General features: G+C 40.1%; 1 protein-coding gene across 2 annotated transcripts in view; it reads left to right on the top strand.

Annotated features, from left to right (window-relative positions):
- NRP2 (neuropilin 2) overlaps positions 1-22,424 on the top strand; it is a 112,300-nt gene that overhangs the window by 23,654 nt on the left and 66,222 nt on the right. For both annotated transcript variants that reach the window (XM_044303001.1, XM_044303002.1), the window contains exons 2-3: positions 9,871-10,048; positions 18,713-18,894. In XM_044303001.1, coding sequence (XP_044158936.1) covers positions 9,871-10,048; positions 18,713-18,894 — 360 coding nt within the window. The remainder of the gene's footprint in view (positions 1-9,870; positions 10,049-18,712; positions 18,895-22,424) is intronic.

The raw sequence follows: 22,424 nt of genomic DNA on the forward strand, positions 1-22,424 counted from the left end.
CTGCCCCATGATTGACATTTTAGAGCAGGGTCAACTTCTTCCCTAACCTCTTCATATCTTGAGCAAGCACACTCAATCTCCTCCAGGGCGCCTGCACAGTGAAGCTGGGTGTACAGGGCCTGGCTTCAAAACTTCTCTGCTTGAGCTCTGTGTGCAGAGGTGGCATGCTCCTGGACATCCTAGTTGACAGTGAACCTTCCAGGCACACACTGTCTGCGTTGTCAGAGCAGAGAAGTACTGAAGCCAGGCTCTGCACACCCAGCTTCACTGTGCAGGCGCCTTGGAGGTGACAGAGTGGGCCTGTGCAAGATGTGAGGAGGCAAAGGAATGATGTTGCCACTGCTCTGAGATGTCTATCAAGGGGTGGTCAACTTGATTTGAAGGATACAAGAGTCACCCTCCTTCCAAGTGCTCATTAGCATGGGATTGTGAAATAAAGTTGGTTTTCTCTGAAACCATGAAACATAAAAGCAAAGTAATGGTGATATGGGGGACATCATGCTTGAAATAATAAGGTCAAATGCATAGTTAAATGTTCAATATCTGGATGTCAGGTTCCCTTTATGGTTAAGAGAAGTAAATACTCTTGCCAGACACTTCAACAGCATTTCTCTCCAAGGTGGTGCTCCCTGGGAAAAAGGCTTGCAGATAGCTATCCTCCAGGAGGGAGAAGATTCTCTCTGGTGCTTTCCTATGAGTCAGTATCTGAACTTCTAATAGGACTTAGAACATGGTCTCTTTCCTGGAGGACATTCTGGAGTGGCTAATATCCTAAGCTATATTGTAAGACCTGTTAAAAGGTCAGATAATGACTTGGATTAATGAGTAATATGGAAGCTGTTCCCAATAGATGACACTAGAGAGACAGTTTGCCTTCTTCCTGGAGGAGAGCTACTTTGCATATCTTTAGAGGCAACAAAAGAATGGGCCTGCCAAATTCCCGATTCTTGTTTCTCCTTGACAGCAGCCTGTCAGCAGTTATCCAATGATATTTTGTACCTGGTGCTTCATTTGCATCGTATCCTGTTTAGAGACATATTTTTGGCCAACTTGCTGATACTTGAGCTAACTCTGAATCTCATAAGTAGGCTTTCTTTTACCTGGAACAAAGATTAATAGTGACCTTACATTTATCTCATCCGACCCACCACCCATACATATGTATGTTCATGTGTTCTGAATAAGAAGAGATGTTACCAAACACCTGCTGCATACCTTGCCAAGATTAAAAGGGTCTGGCATGTTGAAATCCAGTTGCCCATCTTTCTCTCCCTCAACATCAGATAAGAGTCATGTGACATTAGAAGATCAGTCAGTCCCACTGAAATTGGGGTGTTCGGCCCACATTAATCTAATGTGCATGGCCAGCTTTAGTCTGCTACTCTGGCTTTGTATATAAATACCCTGGCCGAGGCTTGTTGCAACCATCCGTAGCATATCCCCCACTGGCTCTACCTCGGTGAACAGCAAACACAACTGCAGTGGCATCTACTGTCTTTATAATAGCAGTAGGACGTCACAAAATAGCACTAGTTTATTTACTATGAAGCATGTTCATCGAGTTCACACACTCTATGATATCTATATTCTCCACATTCAGTCCTTTCAATGTACAAGGAAATAGCAGTGTCATTAAGATCCCCACAATGTAAATATTTGCTAAAGAATATCATGAAGGATCAAGACCTTCCACTGCAAAGCACTGTGAGAAAAATGTTAGCGTTCCTAATGCATACTTGTATACAGAATAGTTTAGCCTGCCATAGGAAATTTGTTTATTAGACTTGTTTCGTTTTGTGAGTGAAATTTGAGGCCAAATGTTTCTGGTGCATGAAAATAAAAAATAAGAATACATTTTTGATCTCCATTAAAAGCAGTATAGATCACTAGATTGATTTATGCCAGGTTGTCTACTAAATCAGTGCTGGGATTTTTCAAGAATTCATGTCTTACTAATTATTTTATAGACAAATTCACAAATGTCTTGTCAATTACAATTACATTGGGTCTTACAAGAGCATGGTCAATACTTGGCTTATATCAAGTTCTCCAAGCCCAACCAGATCAGGGGTCATTCAATGGATAGGTCTTCATTAGATTAAATAGCAATACATTTTTAAAGGGGTTTTCCAGAATTATTATGATTTTTAACACATGTGGTTATGCAGATGCTTACTTCATGTACATCTGCCCCATGCTGTTTAACGCCATGTAAACAATTCCCTCTGGTTTGTTTCCATCCTGTATGTAGCACTTCCTGTTTCTGTGTCCAGCCAAACCCATGATGCACTTCTCCTTCCTCTGCCATGGCTCCAGGACCGCCCCTGACAGCTAGTTTATAGCTCCGCCAACCCAGCTATTTATATAGACACTCCCCTATCACATGGACATAACATCACAGGGAATAAGAAAGAGCTGCATGGACATGGTCATGTGATCATAACGCGGGACGGAAGATAGGAGCAATAAGGGTAAAAGAAACACATTACAAAATTACATCTACCTTTGTAAATAATTATTTTAAAAGATGTTGATGAAAATGGGAAACCCCCTTTAAGGTAATTTTTGGTAAATATACCTTTGGAGTCTTTTATATGATTTAATATCTAAATTACCCAAATGATAAATTGACCTTTAAGATGAAATGAATGTGAGTCCTACTTTATAAATAATTCTGCTCTTTAGGTTACGGGGATCCCAAGAGGATAGGCCTGCTTTGTTCTTAACAGCCTCAAAGGAGTTAAAATACTTTGTGGAAATGAACAACAGCTGGTGCATCATGCGCAGAGCATCAGACAGACCATTTCAGCCTGTTATCAGGGTCTTGGAACAAAACCACATACTGTACACATCGGACACCACAATAACACAATTCATCCGGAGAACAGAGAGGTTATGAGTAAGACCACAGGTCCAGATAGCGGTTAGCAGAATCGCCTGTTGTTTAGCTAACAAGACAATATTATGCTGAGTATGTCTCAGAAGTTTCATGAAAACCTCGACTGGTGAAGGCACTTTGTATGAGGTGTGAAGGTCTGTGTCCATTGCGCTAAAAAGTCTCAGAATTTCGTTCTAGCAAAGTTTCCTGCAGTGTGTGAAATGTAATGGGAGGAGATGTGATTAGCATTTTAGTAAGGGATTAGAGTAGGTGAGTAAAGTGTGACTTTGTTAAGACTCTAACCTGTCTACACACTCAGGTGAGATGTTTTGAGAGTGCATTTATTAGACAACTCATTGTGTTGCTCCACGGAAAGTTGTTTTGTGCAAAGAGGTTGGTTTGTTAATGTTTGGCAGACTGTGCTATTTCCCATAGGAATCCGACCAGATGTTTTAAGAACATCTTGTGTGTTTTACTCTCAGTCCCCTTGTGTAATCTGACTTCTAAAGTTTATAACCAAGAAAACATTGTTAGCTTCAGAGCCTCCTCCTCCTTTATTTTGTGTGTAAACTTCCCGTTATTATTACTGTTGTTATTGTCACTTGTTTTAATTAATTATTTTATATAGGGCATAATATTTCAATTTCCATACAATGGCAATTACATAAGAAAACAATATACGATACATGGGCATAAATATATTAAAAGGGATCATGTAAATAGCTACCAAATCATGCATCTTCTGTCCTGTATAAAATATGCATGCTAGCTTTGACAATCTGGATCCATAGTAATTGCAGACATAATACATATCCTTTTCAATTAATTTCAGTAAATCATGAGTTGGTCACTTGTAAAAATAATATTGGAAAGGTCTAAGAGGCAGAATTAGCACCTACTGTACAAGGGAAGTATGGCAGTGAAAATCAGTTCTAAAACATGGGTGTCATGGACGTGGTAACCCAGTCATGTGGAATAGAAGGAGTTGATAAGCAAAATTAGCATGTTTCATAAAGGAACAGACTGAAAATAGATTGTGGAAGTAAAGACTCTTGGCTCCAGTATATGGGAACTGATTTTTTATGTTCTCCGCTGTCCTGTGCCACTCATGTGAATCAGCTAATCTGCTGATCTTCCGTAGCTTTGTCAGTTCATGAGTAACTTGGATGCTGTGATGATTTCATCAAAGTGCTGGTTTCATGTTGAAAGTACCAAATTTCCATTATTCGTACTATGCTATTTTCTAATTTTCACATTTATTTGTAATGTGAGTGACAAGTGCAATGTCCAATAGCGCTGGGGAGGGAGACTTAAAAATGAGAATAATGTCATAAAATTAATAACTTATTTTCAAGCTCTTGCTATGATATCTTTTATAGACCGTCTACTGTTCACGGGAAGCAGAGAAAGCCTTTGCCAGGCAGAGGTAGTAGCTGAGAACAAAAGGGTCTGAGATTCAACAGCCTGATCCTTCTTCAGGACAGTCAGGCTCCTTCATGGGCACTAGATATTTGACCAGTTCTGACAAAATCAATGGCTTCAGACAATAATGTGTATGTGTAGTGTGGGCTATCACATCCCCTAATAATAACTCTTCTCCGTGCAGCCCCCCATCAAACTCATTCTTCGGAGCTCGATCCACCATCCAACACTATCCAACACACTCAGAAGCACCACAGATATGGGCTGGAGGCCGGCTCATGTGGCTTTATATCTACTCCCCTAGAATAGCCCGACCATTGTACAAAACAAGCACTTTTTACCATTTGTGTCTCCACATTGATTGTAAGCTATTGCAAGCAAAGCCCTCATTCCTCTTGTGTTAATTGATGACATGTTTGTTACTATGTCATGTCTGATTGTCCATTAACCCTCTGATTGTGAAGCTCTGCAGAATATGAAAAATAAATTAAGATTATTATTATTATTATTATTATAACCAGTTAAACATTAATGTATGGCTTGATCATTCACATATGGGGTTTAAAATAGGTGCTTTCCTGTAGCAACGCATGACCTTGTTTTGTGAAAGGGACCTGCTGAAATATAATTTTTAGATTTGTATGATACAATTATATATTATATTTTTCTAATCCCAGCCAGTATGATTGTCCAGATGAGGTATGAAGTACGTATGTGCCTTTCATTTCTTGGCTTTAATATGTCAGTCAATCAGGAAACGGCAAGCCACCTTGTGTCCACGACCTAACAATGTAATTAGCTCCCATAAGCTAACCTGGAAGCTCGGTTGTTATCCATGTCTTCACATTGAATTGTATTTCTTCGGGATCTTTGGAAGAAGCAGAACTTGTCAATCAAGGCTATATATAACAAGCATCGACACTCGTTATCGCTTACTGAAAGCGCATTTGACAGCGGATAAGACGTGCTTGGCTCACCCAGGCTGCTCATTTTAAAGGGAATGTGTGAACAAAATCACATTCTACTTATTTCTAAAAGGACAATAGTTTATTGATAGCTATTTCCTAAAATACTGTATACAGTTTATTTTACCAGGGAAATGTCAGTGAAATATGAGCCTTCGTTGCCACTGTGAAGACACTAGTACTGTATGTATGGTGTGGCTGACTGAATAGCTAGTACCTCAAGTAGAGGAGAAAGTCTTCTCATTATGTGAAGAAAGTGGTTTTAAAAAGCCACAAAGTCTGAAAGACAATTATGTCTGTCAGAGAGAATTAAACTGAGACTGTGGAAGTGAGATTTGGTTTTTAGTATATTTTCCAATAGCCCCTGTCATTTGGTAGCAGATAAAATTAATTCCTTAGTACGTGACATTAGAATAGTCTTCACATATTGGACTTGATAGATCTTATTGAAAGAAAAACAAGTATTAGAAGGTAAGCCAAGGGCCACTGTGAACACCTTAGATGGAATAGAAATGCCAAGAGCAGTGATTTTTAACCTTATTACAGAAGGGGAACCCCTGAAAAATGTTTTTACTCTTAGGAAATCCCTAATATAATTCCTACCTCAAAGAAGAATCTTGTAGGAGCGGGTAAGGCATTCTATAATTCTTGCCCAATGCTATAATTACCGGTAATTTACTACTTTGCATAGCATCTTTGAGCCGACTGACATCAGTTTTCCTTCTCCATGGTGACAGGTCTTGTTGCTGGTTTCTGGGGACCCCTGATAAGGGCTGACACAAGTTGAGGGCTCCTGAGAGTCCTGGTTGGGAAACAATAGCCTGCTGTATACCACATCAGGAAGACGATTAGATGTTTGTTCGTGTTAGTAACTAAGCAGATGCTAATTCTAAAGGTGCCCATGCAGACTAGACAAAACTCTGAGGATTTTGATGTGGAAAATGATCAGGCATACTGAAAACCAAAAATATGCAGATCTAGATGGAATGTGCAGTGAGAGGCATTTGCCTTGGGAGAGAACCTTCCCAGATCTTATTAAAAAGGCAACTTTCATACACCAGTTTGATCACTCGTCTTCCATGTTAACAAACTACACAAGGCGTTGAAAAGTAACGAACGCTGTCCAGTCACATTCAATAAATATCAGCAGAACCCAATGATGTTGACAGTACCGGCAGACCATCTGTTGTGCAAGAAGCTTTCTCAACTCTTTTGGGGAGATAAGTATTGGGCAGTTGGATTTCAGATGTATTCACCTGTCTCACCATTCAGGACACATGCATCCTTAGCTGAGTGCACATGTGTCTCGAGGGCTAGGGAGCAATAGCTGTTTGCCAATTGCTTGCTTGATTGATGGACTAACCGGTGTTAGTCCATCAACTTCAACTTTTTATACCTAAAAACCATCTTTGTCTTTTTCATTTGGATATTGTAGGGAATTAATAATCCTATTTCATTAATGGCAGCAGTAAATTCATAATAGGATTCATGATGATATCATTTGCTGACATTCAGTTTTACATCCTGGCAGATCTGGGATGTCATGTAAAACTGATCAAGTAATCTAGGGGCTTAAAGCGGGTGAACTTCTGAATTATTGGGCACATTTATAGAGCCTAAACATGACAATTATTAAAATATAAAATCCGCCAAATTACATAAAATAAAATAAAAACACAGACATGGGGTAGTTTTTTTTATTTTTTAGAAAGCATTAGCTGCTCTTACAAAGTTGCTTTATTTTTTGTATAGATTTTGGCAGAGTCTCTCTAACTAGCTGCTCCTCTTGCATGTTTGGCATTGAACTTCAACTGTGTAATACATGTGGAATTCAACAGGAAATGAATGTGCTGTCCAGTGAAATCTCACTCTCTACGTTCTCTGGTAAATGCTTGAAAGGAAGTGTCTTTTATCACAACCAAACAATACAACCTGCAATTTGTGCTCCATCTGGAGTCACAAGGGAATTTATGAGCTATCTGGTTGTAAAACAATTTACTGGAAAGATCTTGGTTTTATGAAACCTATGTCTGAAATATTTTGGATTGTGTGACGGTAAAACTTTTTTAATGTCCTTTTACACGGGCAAACAAATCGGCTGATACAAGCAGCAATCAGCCGTATAGGAAGCGGTTTAGAATAGCAAGGCTGCATTTTTCATTTGATGACAGACCTTCTTACATGTGTGGATGTACCGCCGTCAAACGATGATTTTTATATCAACATAAAAGGTGATCAATCACAAACAAGCGTATTATAATTCGTTAAATGATTGCTGCAGGTTTTTATTGACCAATGATTGTGAACAATCATTTGGGCGATCTGATAGTCCTGTGTCATAGGCCCATCCGTGACTGGCATATTACCATTGTTGTACTTTGAATATTCCGAAATCATTATTATTTTTTTTTCATAGCAGAATACAGAAATATTCAAATGCTACATGGTAGCAACTCATCAACTGATTCTGCTTAGTGATCTTTAGTTGAAAACATTTCATAGGTTTACAAGTTGCTACAATGCAGTGTTGGAATATTATTATGTACACTGTGTAGATTCATACCACCATGTATTCCTATTAGGACCACCTCGTAATGGTCACATAAGGGCGTCTGCACAGTGATTACTAAAGCTAATGTAGTGGGCACAATTTTATATACAAAATATTCCCAAAATACATGTAAGCCAGTAGCCAAAATAGCAGACCGCCATCTCAATCCTTAGAAAAGGATTACACCTAATTTTAACACATTCAGAAATGTGTATAATGATACAAAAATATACCTTGCTCAACATTGAAATTTCATCATCAAGAAGGACAAGCTGTAAGGTTAGGCAGATCGAGAAAGCGGCAGGTTTCGATAAGCTCTGCTGATGATACAATTTTCAAGCACCTAGCTCCAATCTATGGCATGTGGGAGAGGCATAAGAGCTAGATTTAAAGAAAATCAAATGAAGTTGTGTTGTGTTGGGATAATTCTGCGATGCCTTCTGTTTGTTGATGTGCCAATTATCACCACTTGTAAACTGAGAGACCCTGGTTTATCACTCCGGCAGATCGCTACACACCTAGGTGAGATGTCAGCACTGTTCAATGTTGCGTGTCCATGTGGTTGGGAGAACAATAATGAACTAGAATGATAGCAAGAGGTGCACATCTCCGGACTTGTCTCCTATCGAGCACGTCTGGGACGTCATTGGTCAGCATTTTGAAGAGGGAGCTGCCAGAAGTAGATCTTGATGATTAGTGTGATGTCCAAGTGCATTCAGTGTGGCAAAACATTCCTCAGACAACCATTAATTAACTCATTGATAGCATGCCAAGGTGTGTCAGGGCGTGTATTGCTGTGCGTGGCGCTCATACTCGATACTGAATAAATCAAGATGTTTGGAATATTTTGTTTTCATTTTTTTTATCATTTGCATATTATTAAAGTAGTTATCCCATGAATAATGTAAAAAATAAAAATTGGACATCATATAGTGAATGACAATGTCTTCCTAACAAAGCTAGAACCAGCTCTGTATCCCGCATGGATCCAGAGATCTCCCCATTCTTTGCTCTGCTGGATTTATATCAAACTGGAGGCTCAAGGGGAGTGTCTTTTCTGCTGTAGCTCAGGAGGCGTGTCCATGCTCTCCCTATCACAGCTCAGGAGGCGTGTCCATGCTCTCCCCATCGCAGCTCAGGAGGCGTGTCCATGCTCTCCCTATCACAACTCAGGAGGCAGTTGAAAGATGAAACTGTGCATGTACGGCCTTCTTAATGACCCAGTCAAAGAGATAAGAAATTAGGTAGCACTATACAGGTACATTTTATTGAATAACTTAGTAGCTATGCTAAATTTTTAATTACATGCAATTACAAAAGTATTCAGATCCAGGTGCTGGTTTGAAAACTGTAGAATATTTTTCGTAGGACAACCCCTTTAACATGTCTGTCGATCCTGGGATTTCCATAATGCCATGAATTTTCCTTCTTGGTGTTGCACTATCGTTGTTGAGGAGTGTATGTTGGTTGGAATAAACTTTGGAAAATCTTACAAAAGCATAAATCACGAATACATAAAATGTAAATGTATGTCTGTGGTAAAGGACTTGGCATACACTGAAATGTCTTTGTTCCATAAGTAGAAGAAACCTCCCACTGCATATGCAGTTGCGAATAGGTGTGTTGTGCTTTGAATGTCGCTAGTGTTTTAAATAGAAAAGTGTTTCTTAATTTGAAGTTCCCTGGTGGTTTCAATTGTCAATGTACTGTTTTAGTTTGCTTATAATTCCACAGTCGGATAATATAGAGTAGGATTCTTCTACAGTAGCTGTTGTGCATAGTTAAGGTCAAACCTTCTATACTTGGTAAAGTACATTTCAAAAGTTGGAATTTATAATGCAAATTATTAAAGTATAACCCCACCCCAAATTTCCTGTGCTTGTGCATGTAATTCTCATTAAAATGACAGTACAGTAGGCAATAGGTTTACATACATTATTTAGCATATGAAGAGGGACAGCCGTCATACATAACCTGTGATTCCTAATTCTTTGCATAATGACTTTGGTTATGGTTGGAAACTATTAAAATAATCCTGTTTTTTCATCTTCCAGTGAATACATGCGGAGGACGTTTAAATGCCAAAGTTGCTGGTTACATCACCTCACCGGGTTATCCCAATGACTATCCTTCTCACCAGAACTGCGTGTGGGTCATCAGTGCACCAGAGCCTAACCAGAAGATAGTGCTCAACTTCAATCCTCATTTTGAAATAGAAAAACATGATTGCAAGTAAGAAATTGTTTTCAATTTAACCATATGTGGAAAACACACACACATATACCGGTATGTGCACACATATCCACACAATACAGAGTAGTAAGCTTCCAGGATGCTTCTAATATTTGGCACCATGATGTCATTACTCTATAGATTAGACAGAAGCCTCGTGTGACCCGCTGGGCTGAGGATTCTCAGACCCCTGCACTAAGCTATTGATCAGTATTGATCTCTTGTGCACACTGGAGAATTTCTGGCCCAGCATGAGAATGTCGATCCCGCCACTCACAATGCACTATTTAAAGCATGTGCATTTTTCCAATCCCCAATACACAGATGAAGTCATCACACAAATCTACTTCTACACAGATTCTACTCTGGAGGGCTAGCAAACTTTCAGCCATAAATAAATGACATAGCCCTTTTATGCCATTCCAAACCGCGGTATTGCTATAGCAGTTATACAACTTGCTGTATAGGCCCCTTTGCTCATGTGCTTATTAGAGACAAAGAAGTAGAGCGGCATGGTCAAAGTGGGCATTGTGAGAAGAACAATCCCAGGAAGACATCTTTATTTGGCAGGGAATGGGTAAACTTCACTGTCTTCTGTAAATTAGTTCTCATGTTAGAATACCGTAATTCTTAAATAATTGATGTCCTGACCCATATATGCCAGTTTGCATTTTTGCTGAGATGCCAAGGCCCTTGGTAACTAAGTAATAGAAGGTTTATTCAGGAATGGTGCAGGATAAAGTCAAAAACACCCCCTTTGTAAAGGAATAGTATATATTGCACTGGGCATGTAATAACAACATTATATGTACTATATGTTTTCTATCTCTATAAGGGTCCATTCACACGTCCGCAATTTGCGAAATGGAATTGCGGACCCATTCATTTCTATGGGGCTGCACAATGTGCGCCTCGGCTCCGGAAATGCGGACCCACACTTCCGGGTCCGCATTTCCGTTCACCCAAAAAATAGAACATGTCCTATTCTTGTCCACAATTGCAGACAAGAATAGGCATATTCTAGTAATGCCAGCGATGTGCGGTCCTCAAAATGCGGAACGCACAATGCAGTGTCCGTGTTTTGCAGATCAGTGGATCCGCAAAACACGTTACGGACTTCTGAATGGACCCTAATTAAATGGGGGGGGGGTCATTTATCCAGAAATAAGCCTATATTAGGCATATTTCTGGCACAGATTGCGCTGAAATCTATGACTTTCCCACGCTCACACCAAGTCTAAAAAAAGTGGGCGGGGTCATTCGTGATGACGTTTATGCGGCTTGGTCCTGTCAAGGGCACATACATCAGGTCAGCCAGTTTCATAGGTAGAATTCTGACTGAAGCCCTCTAACTATCAAGTAGTTAACATATTTCAGCATTTTACACTTACGGCTGCCATGTTGTCTCCTGATGGCTTTTGGCATTAAGCTGGTCTTTATATGCATAAAATAATGTTAAAACAGTGTAAAATACATTTTTGATACCTAGGTGTACTGTATAATCCATATCATTTTTAAGTGTGATGTGCTAACGCTAAAATCTAGGTGCAAATTGATATTTTACGCGACACTGATAAAAAGGGTGTTAATCCAGCCCAAGAATTAATTAGTGAAAATTGCAGCACTAAAAGGTGTTAAGAGGAAAAATCCATATTGTAAAAATGCTATCCTAGATATACTGACTTGTATAGTTAATGCTAAATGATGCTTCATGGCTGCATTGCACAAGGCTGTCTATGCTGCTCATACACGAGACAAATATATATATGTTATATACTATCACCTAGCAATTATATATAGGTCTAATTATTCTTTGACAAGACCACAAAACTTACTTTAAAGGAAAGCTGAAGGCAACACTGGGTTTTGCATAATGGCAGGCCTGAAGGAGTGGTGGATAGCACACGGATTCAGTCCTTGATCTTTGATGTTTTGTACCTTCCCCCTAGGGCACCACTCTAGGCATAACACAAAATAGTTGTGCCAAGGATATTCCTTTTAAGCAAAAAATATATCAAATGCATATATATATTTAAACCCCATGTCCCAGTTATTACGATTAAACTTAGTGATACTACTTGAAAAGATTTAAGAGAAGTAATAGTCACCTTACTGATCCCTTGCTGCTCCCATCCAGATGATTTTGGGGATCAGTAAGGTGAGACCTACTTCTTTTATGATTTAACACCATCCTGAGTGCTCAACAACAAATTCCTCAAGGCTCATTCAGATGAGTGAGGTTCGGATCTGTGTGCTGTGCTGTCCAAGTGTAGAATGGAAAGAACATGGGCTAAACCCTGACCCATTAAATTCACATGTCCAGTTTTTTCACAGACCATTAGTCCACACAGAAAAATCCAGAGCAACCCTTATTTTTGTCCGATTTTCATGCTAGACGTACCCCATCCATTAGACGTACCCCATCCATGTGCAGTCCATGTTTCACGGATGGTTATTAGGAAATGCTGGCTGGGCATTCTTCCTTTAAATGCTTCATCAATGATCATTGTTTTCATTGTCTCCATTTGGATCATCTCACAAATTGGTTGCGGACAGTGAATGCAGCTGATGATCCCAGTTTCAGATTTATTTAGTATTTAATCCAAACTGGTCAAATTTATAAGTGCATATCAAAACGTGTAATACAATTCCTAGGAAATCAGCACTGGGAGTACATACTACAGTATTTGATGGTAGGTAAGATATCATGTCTGGAAAACGCTTATCTACAAAGGCATGTATACAAACCTATGACAACCCTTATCAGTGAACAAGCAGTTTGTTCCTACATGTCTCTCACACGGAGTGAAAGTCAAAAATACATTTAAGCAAAATCCACTGGGCTTTGGGTTTGATGGCCGGCTGCCAGGCTGGCGGCACAGTGGACGCGCAGCATTTAGGATTGAATTGACCCTTCCTGTATATTTATGGAATGTCAGCATAGGTCTCTAGGGTTTTGATGGCTCACAATCTCTAAATTACACTTAGCTTTTAGGTAAATCTGTAGAGATGTATGTTATCTGAACATCCCCAGCTGATCCTACTCAAAGCAGAAACTCCATAGACTGCATTATCAGAACTCCCATAAATTCTTTATTATAAATGTAGTTAACTCTATTCCTGCAGAGAACTGTCACTGCATCCCTAGCACTTCAAGATCTAATGCTTTCATGGTAGCTGAAATTCAGACAAGGCCAATAAAGCCACTCAGTGAAATGAACAAATAAAGGGTTCTTTCCATTGGAAATGTTATTGGTCTTAGAAATGGCTATGATTGAATGTCATCACGTCTGTCATGTTACCTCTGATATTTGATCTCAGCGGAGGCTGCTGGATGAGTGAGTTAATGGGCACTGTTTGCCTTTCAGTAGGAATGGACACTGACATTTATGCCTTTGTCCAGGCTGAGCTTGTATCAAAAGCTGAAAACCCTGGAGCTTCCCCCTCCCTATCTGTTCACCCTTCTTTCATTGAATGCTAGGAGGAGTGTGGACTTGTAATAAAGTATCTCAGGAAGTAATTGATTCCTTACACTCTGAGAATTCTTCTGCCTTGAGGGTCATTGAAGCTGAACAGAAAGCAATGGAAGGTGAGAATTGCCTCTAAATACACCTGGATTGGATCGCAGGCTAAGCATCTGAAGTCAGAGTGGCATTGACTTCAGACTGGAGTGACATGATGGACAAACGGAAATGACATTCTACTATCACCCTCTGCTGCCCAGAGAGGATATGCTCTTTGGAATCATTACTGAGAAGGCAGATTGTGATTCCTCTAGAAAATCCTTTTAGTCATGGTTTGGGGTTGGTAATATTTTTGGTCAGTTACACATTCAAGCAAAATAAGTCATTTTGTTGTTCTCTTTTGTCAAGTTGATAAAAATTCTGTCTTCCAATTATTTTATGGTAATAATAGGGAAAAGTGGGTGACGACATGGCCAACATTTCAGCTTTCTTTGGTTGTGAAATCCAGCTTTAAAAGCTTTATTTGGCTTGGCTATTTCCCTTGTCATTTACCAAGGATTTTTAAAAAAGTTGGACTTTGACTCATGGTGGACCATGTCTAAAAGGTGACGCAAGTGAGATGGTTTGACTTGGCTTTTTTCCTTTGTCCTGTCCCAAGGCTTGTTAAAAAGATGGACTTTCACTTATAAGGAACCACCTCCAAAAGGTGGTGCTGGTAAGATGGTACTTTTTCCCTAGGAGATACCTCTCAGCATATTATTTTCCCATGCAGCATTGCCACTAAGATCCATGCCATGGAGCATTGTCAATAAGTCTTCATACGTAGCTGGTATCTTTAAGGAGAGTCAGTACTCTGCCTAAAGCTTTTGAATGATAACCCAAGTTTATAGTGTGATGCTAGGGAGCATTACAATCCAGAAGTTTAGGAGCACTCATTGATGATTATAATGGCAGACCGTTGAATGCCACCCAGCCTTCGTAGACATAACTAAGACACAACCAAGAGTGTGTAGCATGTTGATAGAATCCAAAGGCTTAAAAACCATTATTAGATAAAGAATTCATGTATATGAAATCACCGCCATGTTCCCACTGTTTTCTAAAGAAAGTGGCACTTCTTCCACTAATCATCTTTTGGCTGATTTCATGCCCTCTCCTTTGATGCAGAAGGATGTTCCAAAATGGGTGCTCTGGATTAAATACTGTAATTAAGCTCCAGTTTAAGCATATTTATAGAAATGATTTTAGGGACAGAAATAAGCTTTAATTAAAGTGTATAATGTCTGAATGACAGTTTGCAGAAAACCCAACATTAAACACAGGCTTCATTCTCTTAGCAGCTGACAGCGTCTAAGATGTCTTCCTTTTGTTGGACCATACATTGCAATCATCTCAAACATACACCATGACATAGATATGGAATGTCTTGATTGCAGAAATCAGGCAATGGCAGCGGTCACAGTGTAAGAGCTCGCAGTGAGGCTCACCATGTAATGGTTAAATAACGCGCTCACATGATAGCTGATTATGTGCTGATATCATCATTCCTACATCCAAGCTTGTCATGTGCAATGTGTTTCAGTGAGGAGTTTTCCTCGCTTTATCTCTCTTCCTCCCTGTCTCTGGCACTGGCTGATAAGGAATAATATCAGAGCCCTGTTTTTAACAGCTGAAAAAGGAGGAAAAAGTCAGCCTGCCTCTATGTGTCCCACTTTCATATAGCTGATATGTATGGAATCAATATGTCTATAGGTTAAATATAGCTATAACTGTTACATCTGCTCGCTTGTGATTGGAATGGCTTTTTATCAGCTCCCTGTAAGTGTCACTTAAAAGAAAACTCACACTAAAGAATATGAAAGAGCATATTAACTGCTAAAATATCTCATCTGTTCCCCTTCCCTTGAGTAATAATAGCTATCGGTTGTAGAAAGCCTCCTATTAGCCATCAGAAACTGGGGTTTAGTAACAATTCATCCATCTTTATTCCCTGGTGCTGTCAGTAGGGAACCCACAAGATTGTAGCTGCCCTTAAAGGGGTTATCCCTTGAATAATAAAAAAAAAATGAAAGTTTGATATCAAATAGTACTTGGCAGTCCCTAACAAACTTAGAACCAGCCCTGTAACTCACAAGGATGCAGAGATCTCCCCATTCATTGCTCCAGTCGCTCTGCTAGATTTATTTGAAGCTGGCAGCCTATGGGGTGTTCACTTTTTCAGGAGGCATGTCCTTTCTGCTGCAGCTGGTGGCAGTTGAAGGACAGAACTGAGAACGTGCTTCCATCCCAGTGAGCAGGACAGAAATTAGAAAAAGAGCAAACAGCAGGTGGCGCTATACAGATAGATTTCAGTGAATAACTTAGTGACTACACTAAATTATTAATTACATGCAATAACAAAAGTATTCAAGGCCAGGTGCTGGTTTGTAAAATGTAGAATATTGTTCATGAGGCAACCCCTTTAACTTCTCCCAGGTCAATGGGGATGGACAGAAGTATTTTCAGTTGACTAGTTTAACTAGCAAGACTATACAGAAGCTCAGATATCAGGACACCTTGTTAACCGATGCTTGAGGAACATAGAAGAGATACATTGGGCTTAGCGAGGGCATGTTCACTCATCAGATTGATCTCCAATATGTATTTCCATGACAGGAGACCATATCTGTAACCCCTACATGCTGCAGGTGTACAGCAGATCCTCAGCAAGGATTTGCCCCACTGCCATTCTGGGGGGTGATCCTCAGCATTTCAGTCCTAAATAAGTGACACTACATCTCAGAAGCTGATTTTTATCCACCACACAGCAGGAAATTCACGTGGCAATGTTCCTATGTAATGTGAAGGCTACGAGTACCCAGGCCACATGCATGTGATTCAGATTTCAGACATGTGAGCGTACCCTGAGGATTCTCATAGCGGCCTTGAGCCCCAATGCAAAATCTATAACTCCTATCATGTGCTGTTTATAGTACTAGGGTCTATTCATGGAGCAGAGGGGACTTTGGCCCATTGATGACCGCTACTTCTATATCCCCAAGAATGCTGGATGCCCCCACTTATATCCAATGTAGCCATTGCTGCCAGAGTACAGAGATTATCATGTAGGGTACCAGGTGACTCACAGTGAGCGGGGTGACTATATTCACTTGGAAAAAAGGATGATTCCAGTTGTTTCAGAATAAGAATAATGAGTCAACTTCTGCTTTTTAGGACTTTAACCACAATGTTATCCTGACCCATCAGTGTTTATTATACATGCATCGTATTATTTATGTGAAGTTCTACAAGTTTACATGTTTTTTTACATAAAACAGACAGCGATTAATTTATGTAGTAACGGTCGTGTGTGTTTTAAAGGGTCCTTAGAAGGAGGAGACTGCAGGCACTGTTCCCAATCTCAGCACTGCAGCACTCTTAGATGTCTCCCTATGGAGGAAAACACAACATTCTGCAGTCGGTGCTCTAAGATTGACATACATATTTACAGGGTCATATTCTAAAAGGCGCATTTCAGGTTCAAGTGCTTGCACGCTGTAAAGTCATTCTGTGTGTCAGTGCAGTGGATAATAACCGTGACATATTTCTTATACATTTATGCGCATGTTCACTTGCAGACTGTAAAATAACATTTTAAAGTGCCATGGATGGATACACAGTGGAGCTTAACATCTTATTTTCATGCCCGAGGCACACGTACGAGTGGGGAGAGGAAATATTCCCACTCTGCTTGAGCTGTCTAGCAGATCACTCATCTTCCAGGAGATTGCTTAGAAGATAGCTGCTGAGTGAAAGGAACTCACAGACACAGGAGACAGTAGAGCTCTGTCATCTGCAATACGGCTACAGTCACATCTCCATTCCCATGCAGAGGAGCAGAGCCTTCCAGGGTGCAGTGCTCCCCATCGCCCACCCTCAGTGCAGTTGTCTTACAAGACAGTGTCAGTGTAAACAGGCCGGGGAGTGATTGAGAAAGACACTTTACAAGGTGTTACTGTGTCACTCTCAGCAGTGACGATGTAGGGGAAGAGGTGGACATAGACAGCTGTCGGTCGATTTAACCCTTGCTCCCGCGGCAGGCTAGAAATAGATTGTGCGGTTACCTCCAGGAAAGCAAATCTCTGCCTCTGCCGCAAAACGGTTCATGTATTATTCAGCATTGGAGAATGTCTATAGATCATTTTCTTTGTGAGCACAAAGTAAATATTTAGCAGAGCATTCAATATCTAATTAAATCTACAGATTATTGCACATAGAGGTCTACAGATATATTATTCATTAAACATTTTTGGTCTGGAGGTATTCTTTGCATTTGCCAATGTGTACTCTCATATGAACTATGGAGAGAAGTGAAATGTCACCAGGCTACATCTGGAATACACAGCAGCACATTTGCGCCATGTAATCTCCTAATCACCATCCCGTCTCCTTAAAGTCTCCTTGGAGTTTCCTGTGGTTCTAGCTGCAAAGCAGAGGTTCAGTTTGTATAGCATCACGAGGCAGAATGTTCCTACACGTGGTCCTGACTAACACACACATTGACAGTGCCCAGAGACTGATTTAGAGAGTTGCCTTGTTTTGGCCAATCTTCATGCGACCTCTTCTACATTCTTCAGAGTCAGGAAACAAAATGTATCCAAATACGAGGGATGTTATTAGTTAGAATAAAGCATTCTCATGAACTGCTGATAAAAGTGAACACATCTCAATGGATATCAAAGGCAAAAATGCAGCAGTTTGTAGAGCACTTTCCTGCACTGGTTCCAACATGACACTCAATGTAAAACATATGGCTTTAGACTGAATGGTTCCAATACTTGGAGAAGTAACTAGTCTTAGAGAAGTGTCAACACTAAGCAGAGAGACTTCGCCGGAGGAATTTCAAGCTTTTTAGATAATTTGGTCACGGTATGTAGGGACATATCCCGTTAACATCCAGATTTCACTTTATTAATATATTTGGAGGAAGAATAATAGAGAAAAAAGCAAAAATAAAATGATCTAGCGTTATTACTTTTGGAGCAATACAAATATTTACCAAAACCGTCAATTCTGGAGAAGGTCATCTTCATGTATAAGAAAGGGAATGGCCATTATTGTAGATGACAGTGTTTGTGTTAATGTCTTTGTTTTACAGGGTGTTCTTTTTTGAGGCCAGTCTGCTGTTATAGTGCTAATGTTACCTTCTCTGATCTTACAGGTATGACTTCATTGAGATCCGGGATGGTGACAGTGAATCAGCGGAGCTGCTAGGGAAACACTGTGGAAATATTGCCCCGTCTACAATCACTTCATCTGGCTCGCACATCTACATCCGCTTTATCTCAGATTATGCTCGACAGGGTGCTGGCTTTTCACTACGTTATGAGATCTTCAAAACAGGTCAGTTTTGAAAAGTTAACCACTGAGCACTAACTGTATAGTCAAGCCTATCTATAGCCACTGCTCATTGTAAGGAAGACGCCCTGTTTAATCTGACATACTTATATGTGCAGTCACCTGCACATTATTTTGCAAAGATCTACTTCTTAATTTGGTCCTATACTTTAGATCATTTATTACACCATTTATTTCTCCTGCCACCCTCTCTCATACACATGCATGTGGTCTCAGTGAGGAGAGGGAAGTAAGCCACTGTAACCACATGAGAACAAAAGGATGGGTGTGTTGAAATTTACCACGCACAACCTCTCTTCCCCCCATGACTGAAAGGAGTTAAAACTAAATGCAGTTGTACTGCGTTCCAAGTTATTGTGATTACCTAACCATCTCTTATCTTGACTGTATGTCACTGTTCCTGAAAGACTTCTTGCTTAATCAATATCTGTTTATGACTTATTCTGCCTACATCTCGGTCAGCTTTAAATAAGCCTGCAGCTGATGAGCTGAGTATTCTCTTAGATCAGTGCAAATCATTAGGACGTTCCCTTTTATTGCTTTCCCAATCAGGTGATGACTCTAGTGATGCATTGAAGTCAAGGGCAAAGTGTTGAAGGTCAATTGAGTTTTACAACCTCTAGACCCCACAACCTCATCTCTTTAGTTACTGCCGCCCGTGAATCATTGCAGAAGAAGAAAAAAGGAATTATTATATCCCTCCTACAAAATATTGTAAAACGTCTAATGGCGTAGACAGATGGCAGCGATTACCAGTGCACATGGTGCTAATGATGTTATCACAGATAATATTCATTGAGGTAATTGAAATCTGATGTTCATCTGAATATTGTATATAGTTTTAAGGTGACATATACATTAATCTAAAGTCCAGCAAAACAGAAGATTTTGGCGATGTGATTGTTTCAGCTGGCCAATGACCAACCATCATCATCTGAAAAGAAGTTGACTGTGTTAAAGTTTTCGTTTAGTAGTCACTAGTCCACAAAGAAGTATTCCTAGAAAGATTATGCTTCTGACTGTATAATTGAACATTTATGGCCTTACTGAATGATTGTAATGGCCAATTGGACTGTGCTATCTATTACTGTGTTAGTGGACTCCTTCACCAGGTCATCGTTCATTCAGCGGTTCTTCAGCCGTCATCCTACTTTTGTCTTCTGCATTAAAGTGAAAAGACTGAATAGAATTTGTAGGGAGATAAGTATACGGTATCTCAAGAAATACAAGATTTGTAGACTAACCTTAGGACATTTTGACGATCTCTTTTGTAGAAGTCTGGCAGATTGACAATCAGGAACAATTCCTAGGAACATAAACTTCCGATAATTACTTTGGGTAAAGGTGTAAATGATCACCCGATCAATGAGCAAATGCTTGTTCAACAGATGAAAGAATAGTTGATGTTGACACCTTAATCTTTGTTCACGGTTGGCAGATTGTGCCGTATAACTGGGCATCAGCTCAGAAACAATGATTCTCTATGGCAGAGCTGGCCAACCCCCACCATGCCCTGCTGTAGGCTGATAACTGTAGGCAGACTGAGCATGCTGGGAGTTGTAGTTTTGCAACAGCTGGAGAGCCGCAGGTTGGCCATGCCTGCTCTATGGGGCCGGGCAGTCATAGCATTGAAGTTAAGTGCATCATGTAAATGCAGCTCTCATCTTTTCTGATGAGCAGTTCACTCTCGATAATTTCCTGCTTGATCGGCCTGTGTAAAAGGATCTTTAGGGGCTATTCACATGACTGTGTCCGTTCTGCGGACTGAAACTGGATCGGCAGAACATGGACACTAGCGTGCAGGGTGATTCGCATGTAGTGACCAAAGAAAGGACATATTCTGTCTTTTGTGGTGCGGCTGCCCTGACCTGGAAGCACATGGGAGCAAAATGGACATGTCTGTGTGAATGCACCGTTGGGAGCAGCTTGGAGTAATTTGTATCTACCACTATTGTAAGCAGTTTATAGCAGAGAGACATGATGTGGCATCCATACTGTCCCACTGATAGCTTGGAGTCAAATTTTCCTATCCATGTGGTGGAGCGCACATAGATGCAACCATAAAAATAAGCTTGGCCACTACTGGAAGGAGAAGGGTATACAAGGCAATTTCATTATGGTAACATACAGTTAGGTCCATATATAGTTGGACAGAGACAACATTTTTCTAATTTTTGTTCTGCACATTACCACAATGGATTTTGAACAAAACAATTCAGATGCAGTTGAAGTTCAGACTTTCAGCTTTAATTCAGTGGGTTGAACAAAATGATTCCATAAAATATGAGGAACTAAAGCATTTTTAAACTCAATCTCTTCATTTCAGGGGCTCAAAAGTAATTGGACAAATTAAATAATTGTAAATAAAATGTTAATTTCTAATACTTGGTTGAAAACCCTTTGTTGGCAATGACTGCCTGAAGCCTTGAACTCATGGACATCACCAGACGCTGTGTTTCCTCCTTTTTAATGCTCTGCCAGGCCTTTACTGCAGCAGTTTTCAGTTGCGGTTTGTTTGTGGCCTTTCTGTCTGGAGTTTACTCTTTAACAAGTGAAATGCATGCTCTATTGGGTTCAGATCAGGTGACTGACTTGGCCATTCAAGAATATTCCACTTCTTTGCTTAAATAAACTCCTGGGTTGCTTTTGGATCATTGTCTATCTGCATTAAAAAACGCTGACCAATCAGTTTGGCTGCATTTGAGCACACAGTAGGTCTCTGAAAAACCCAGAATTCATCCAGCTGCTTTTGTCCTGTGTCACATCATCAATAATCACTAGAAAACCAGTGCCACTGGCAGCCATGCATGCCCAAGCCATCACACTGCCTCCGCTGTGTTTTACAGATGATGTCTTATGCTTTGGATCATGAGCCATACGTTTTTATTCCCATCATTCGGGTTGAGGTTGATCTTGGTTTCATCTGTCCAAAGAATGTTCTTCCAGAAGTTTGCTGGTTTTTTTCAGATTTTTTTTAAATCAAAGTCCAATCTAGCCTTCTTATTCTTGAGGCTTATGAGTGGCTTGCACCGTGCAGTGAACCCTCTGTATTTACTTTCATGCAGTCTCCTCTCTATGGTAGATTTGGATATTAATACGCCTATATCCCTGAGAGTGTTGTTCACTTGGTTGGCTGTTGTGAAGGGGTTTCTCTTCACTATGGTAATTATTCAGTGATAATCCACCACTGTTGTCTTCCATGGGCGTCCAGGCATTGTTGAGGTCACCAGTGCTTTCTTTCTTTCTCAGGGTGTAGATTTTGCCACTCCTAATAGTGTAGCAATTTCTCGGATGGGTTTTTTCTGTTTTCGCAGATGAAGGATGGCTTGTTTCACCTGCATGGAGAGCTCCTTTGCCCGCATGTTTACTTCTCAGCAAAATTATCAAAATGCAAGCACAACACCTCAAATCAACTGCAGGTCTTTTATGTGCTTAATTTCAAATGAAATAATGAAGGAATTGCCCACACCTGCCCATGAGACTGCCTTTGAGTCAATTGTACGATTACTTTTGGT

The sequence above is a fragment of the Bufo gargarizans genome, chromosome 8 (genome assembly GCF_014858855.1).
Source record: "Bufo gargarizans isolate SCDJY-AF-19 chromosome 8, ASM1485885v1, whole genome shotgun sequence".
In the NCBI taxonomy this organism is placed as follows: domain Eukaryota; kingdom Metazoa; phylum Chordata; class Amphibia; order Anura; family Bufonidae; genus Bufo; species Bufo gargarizans.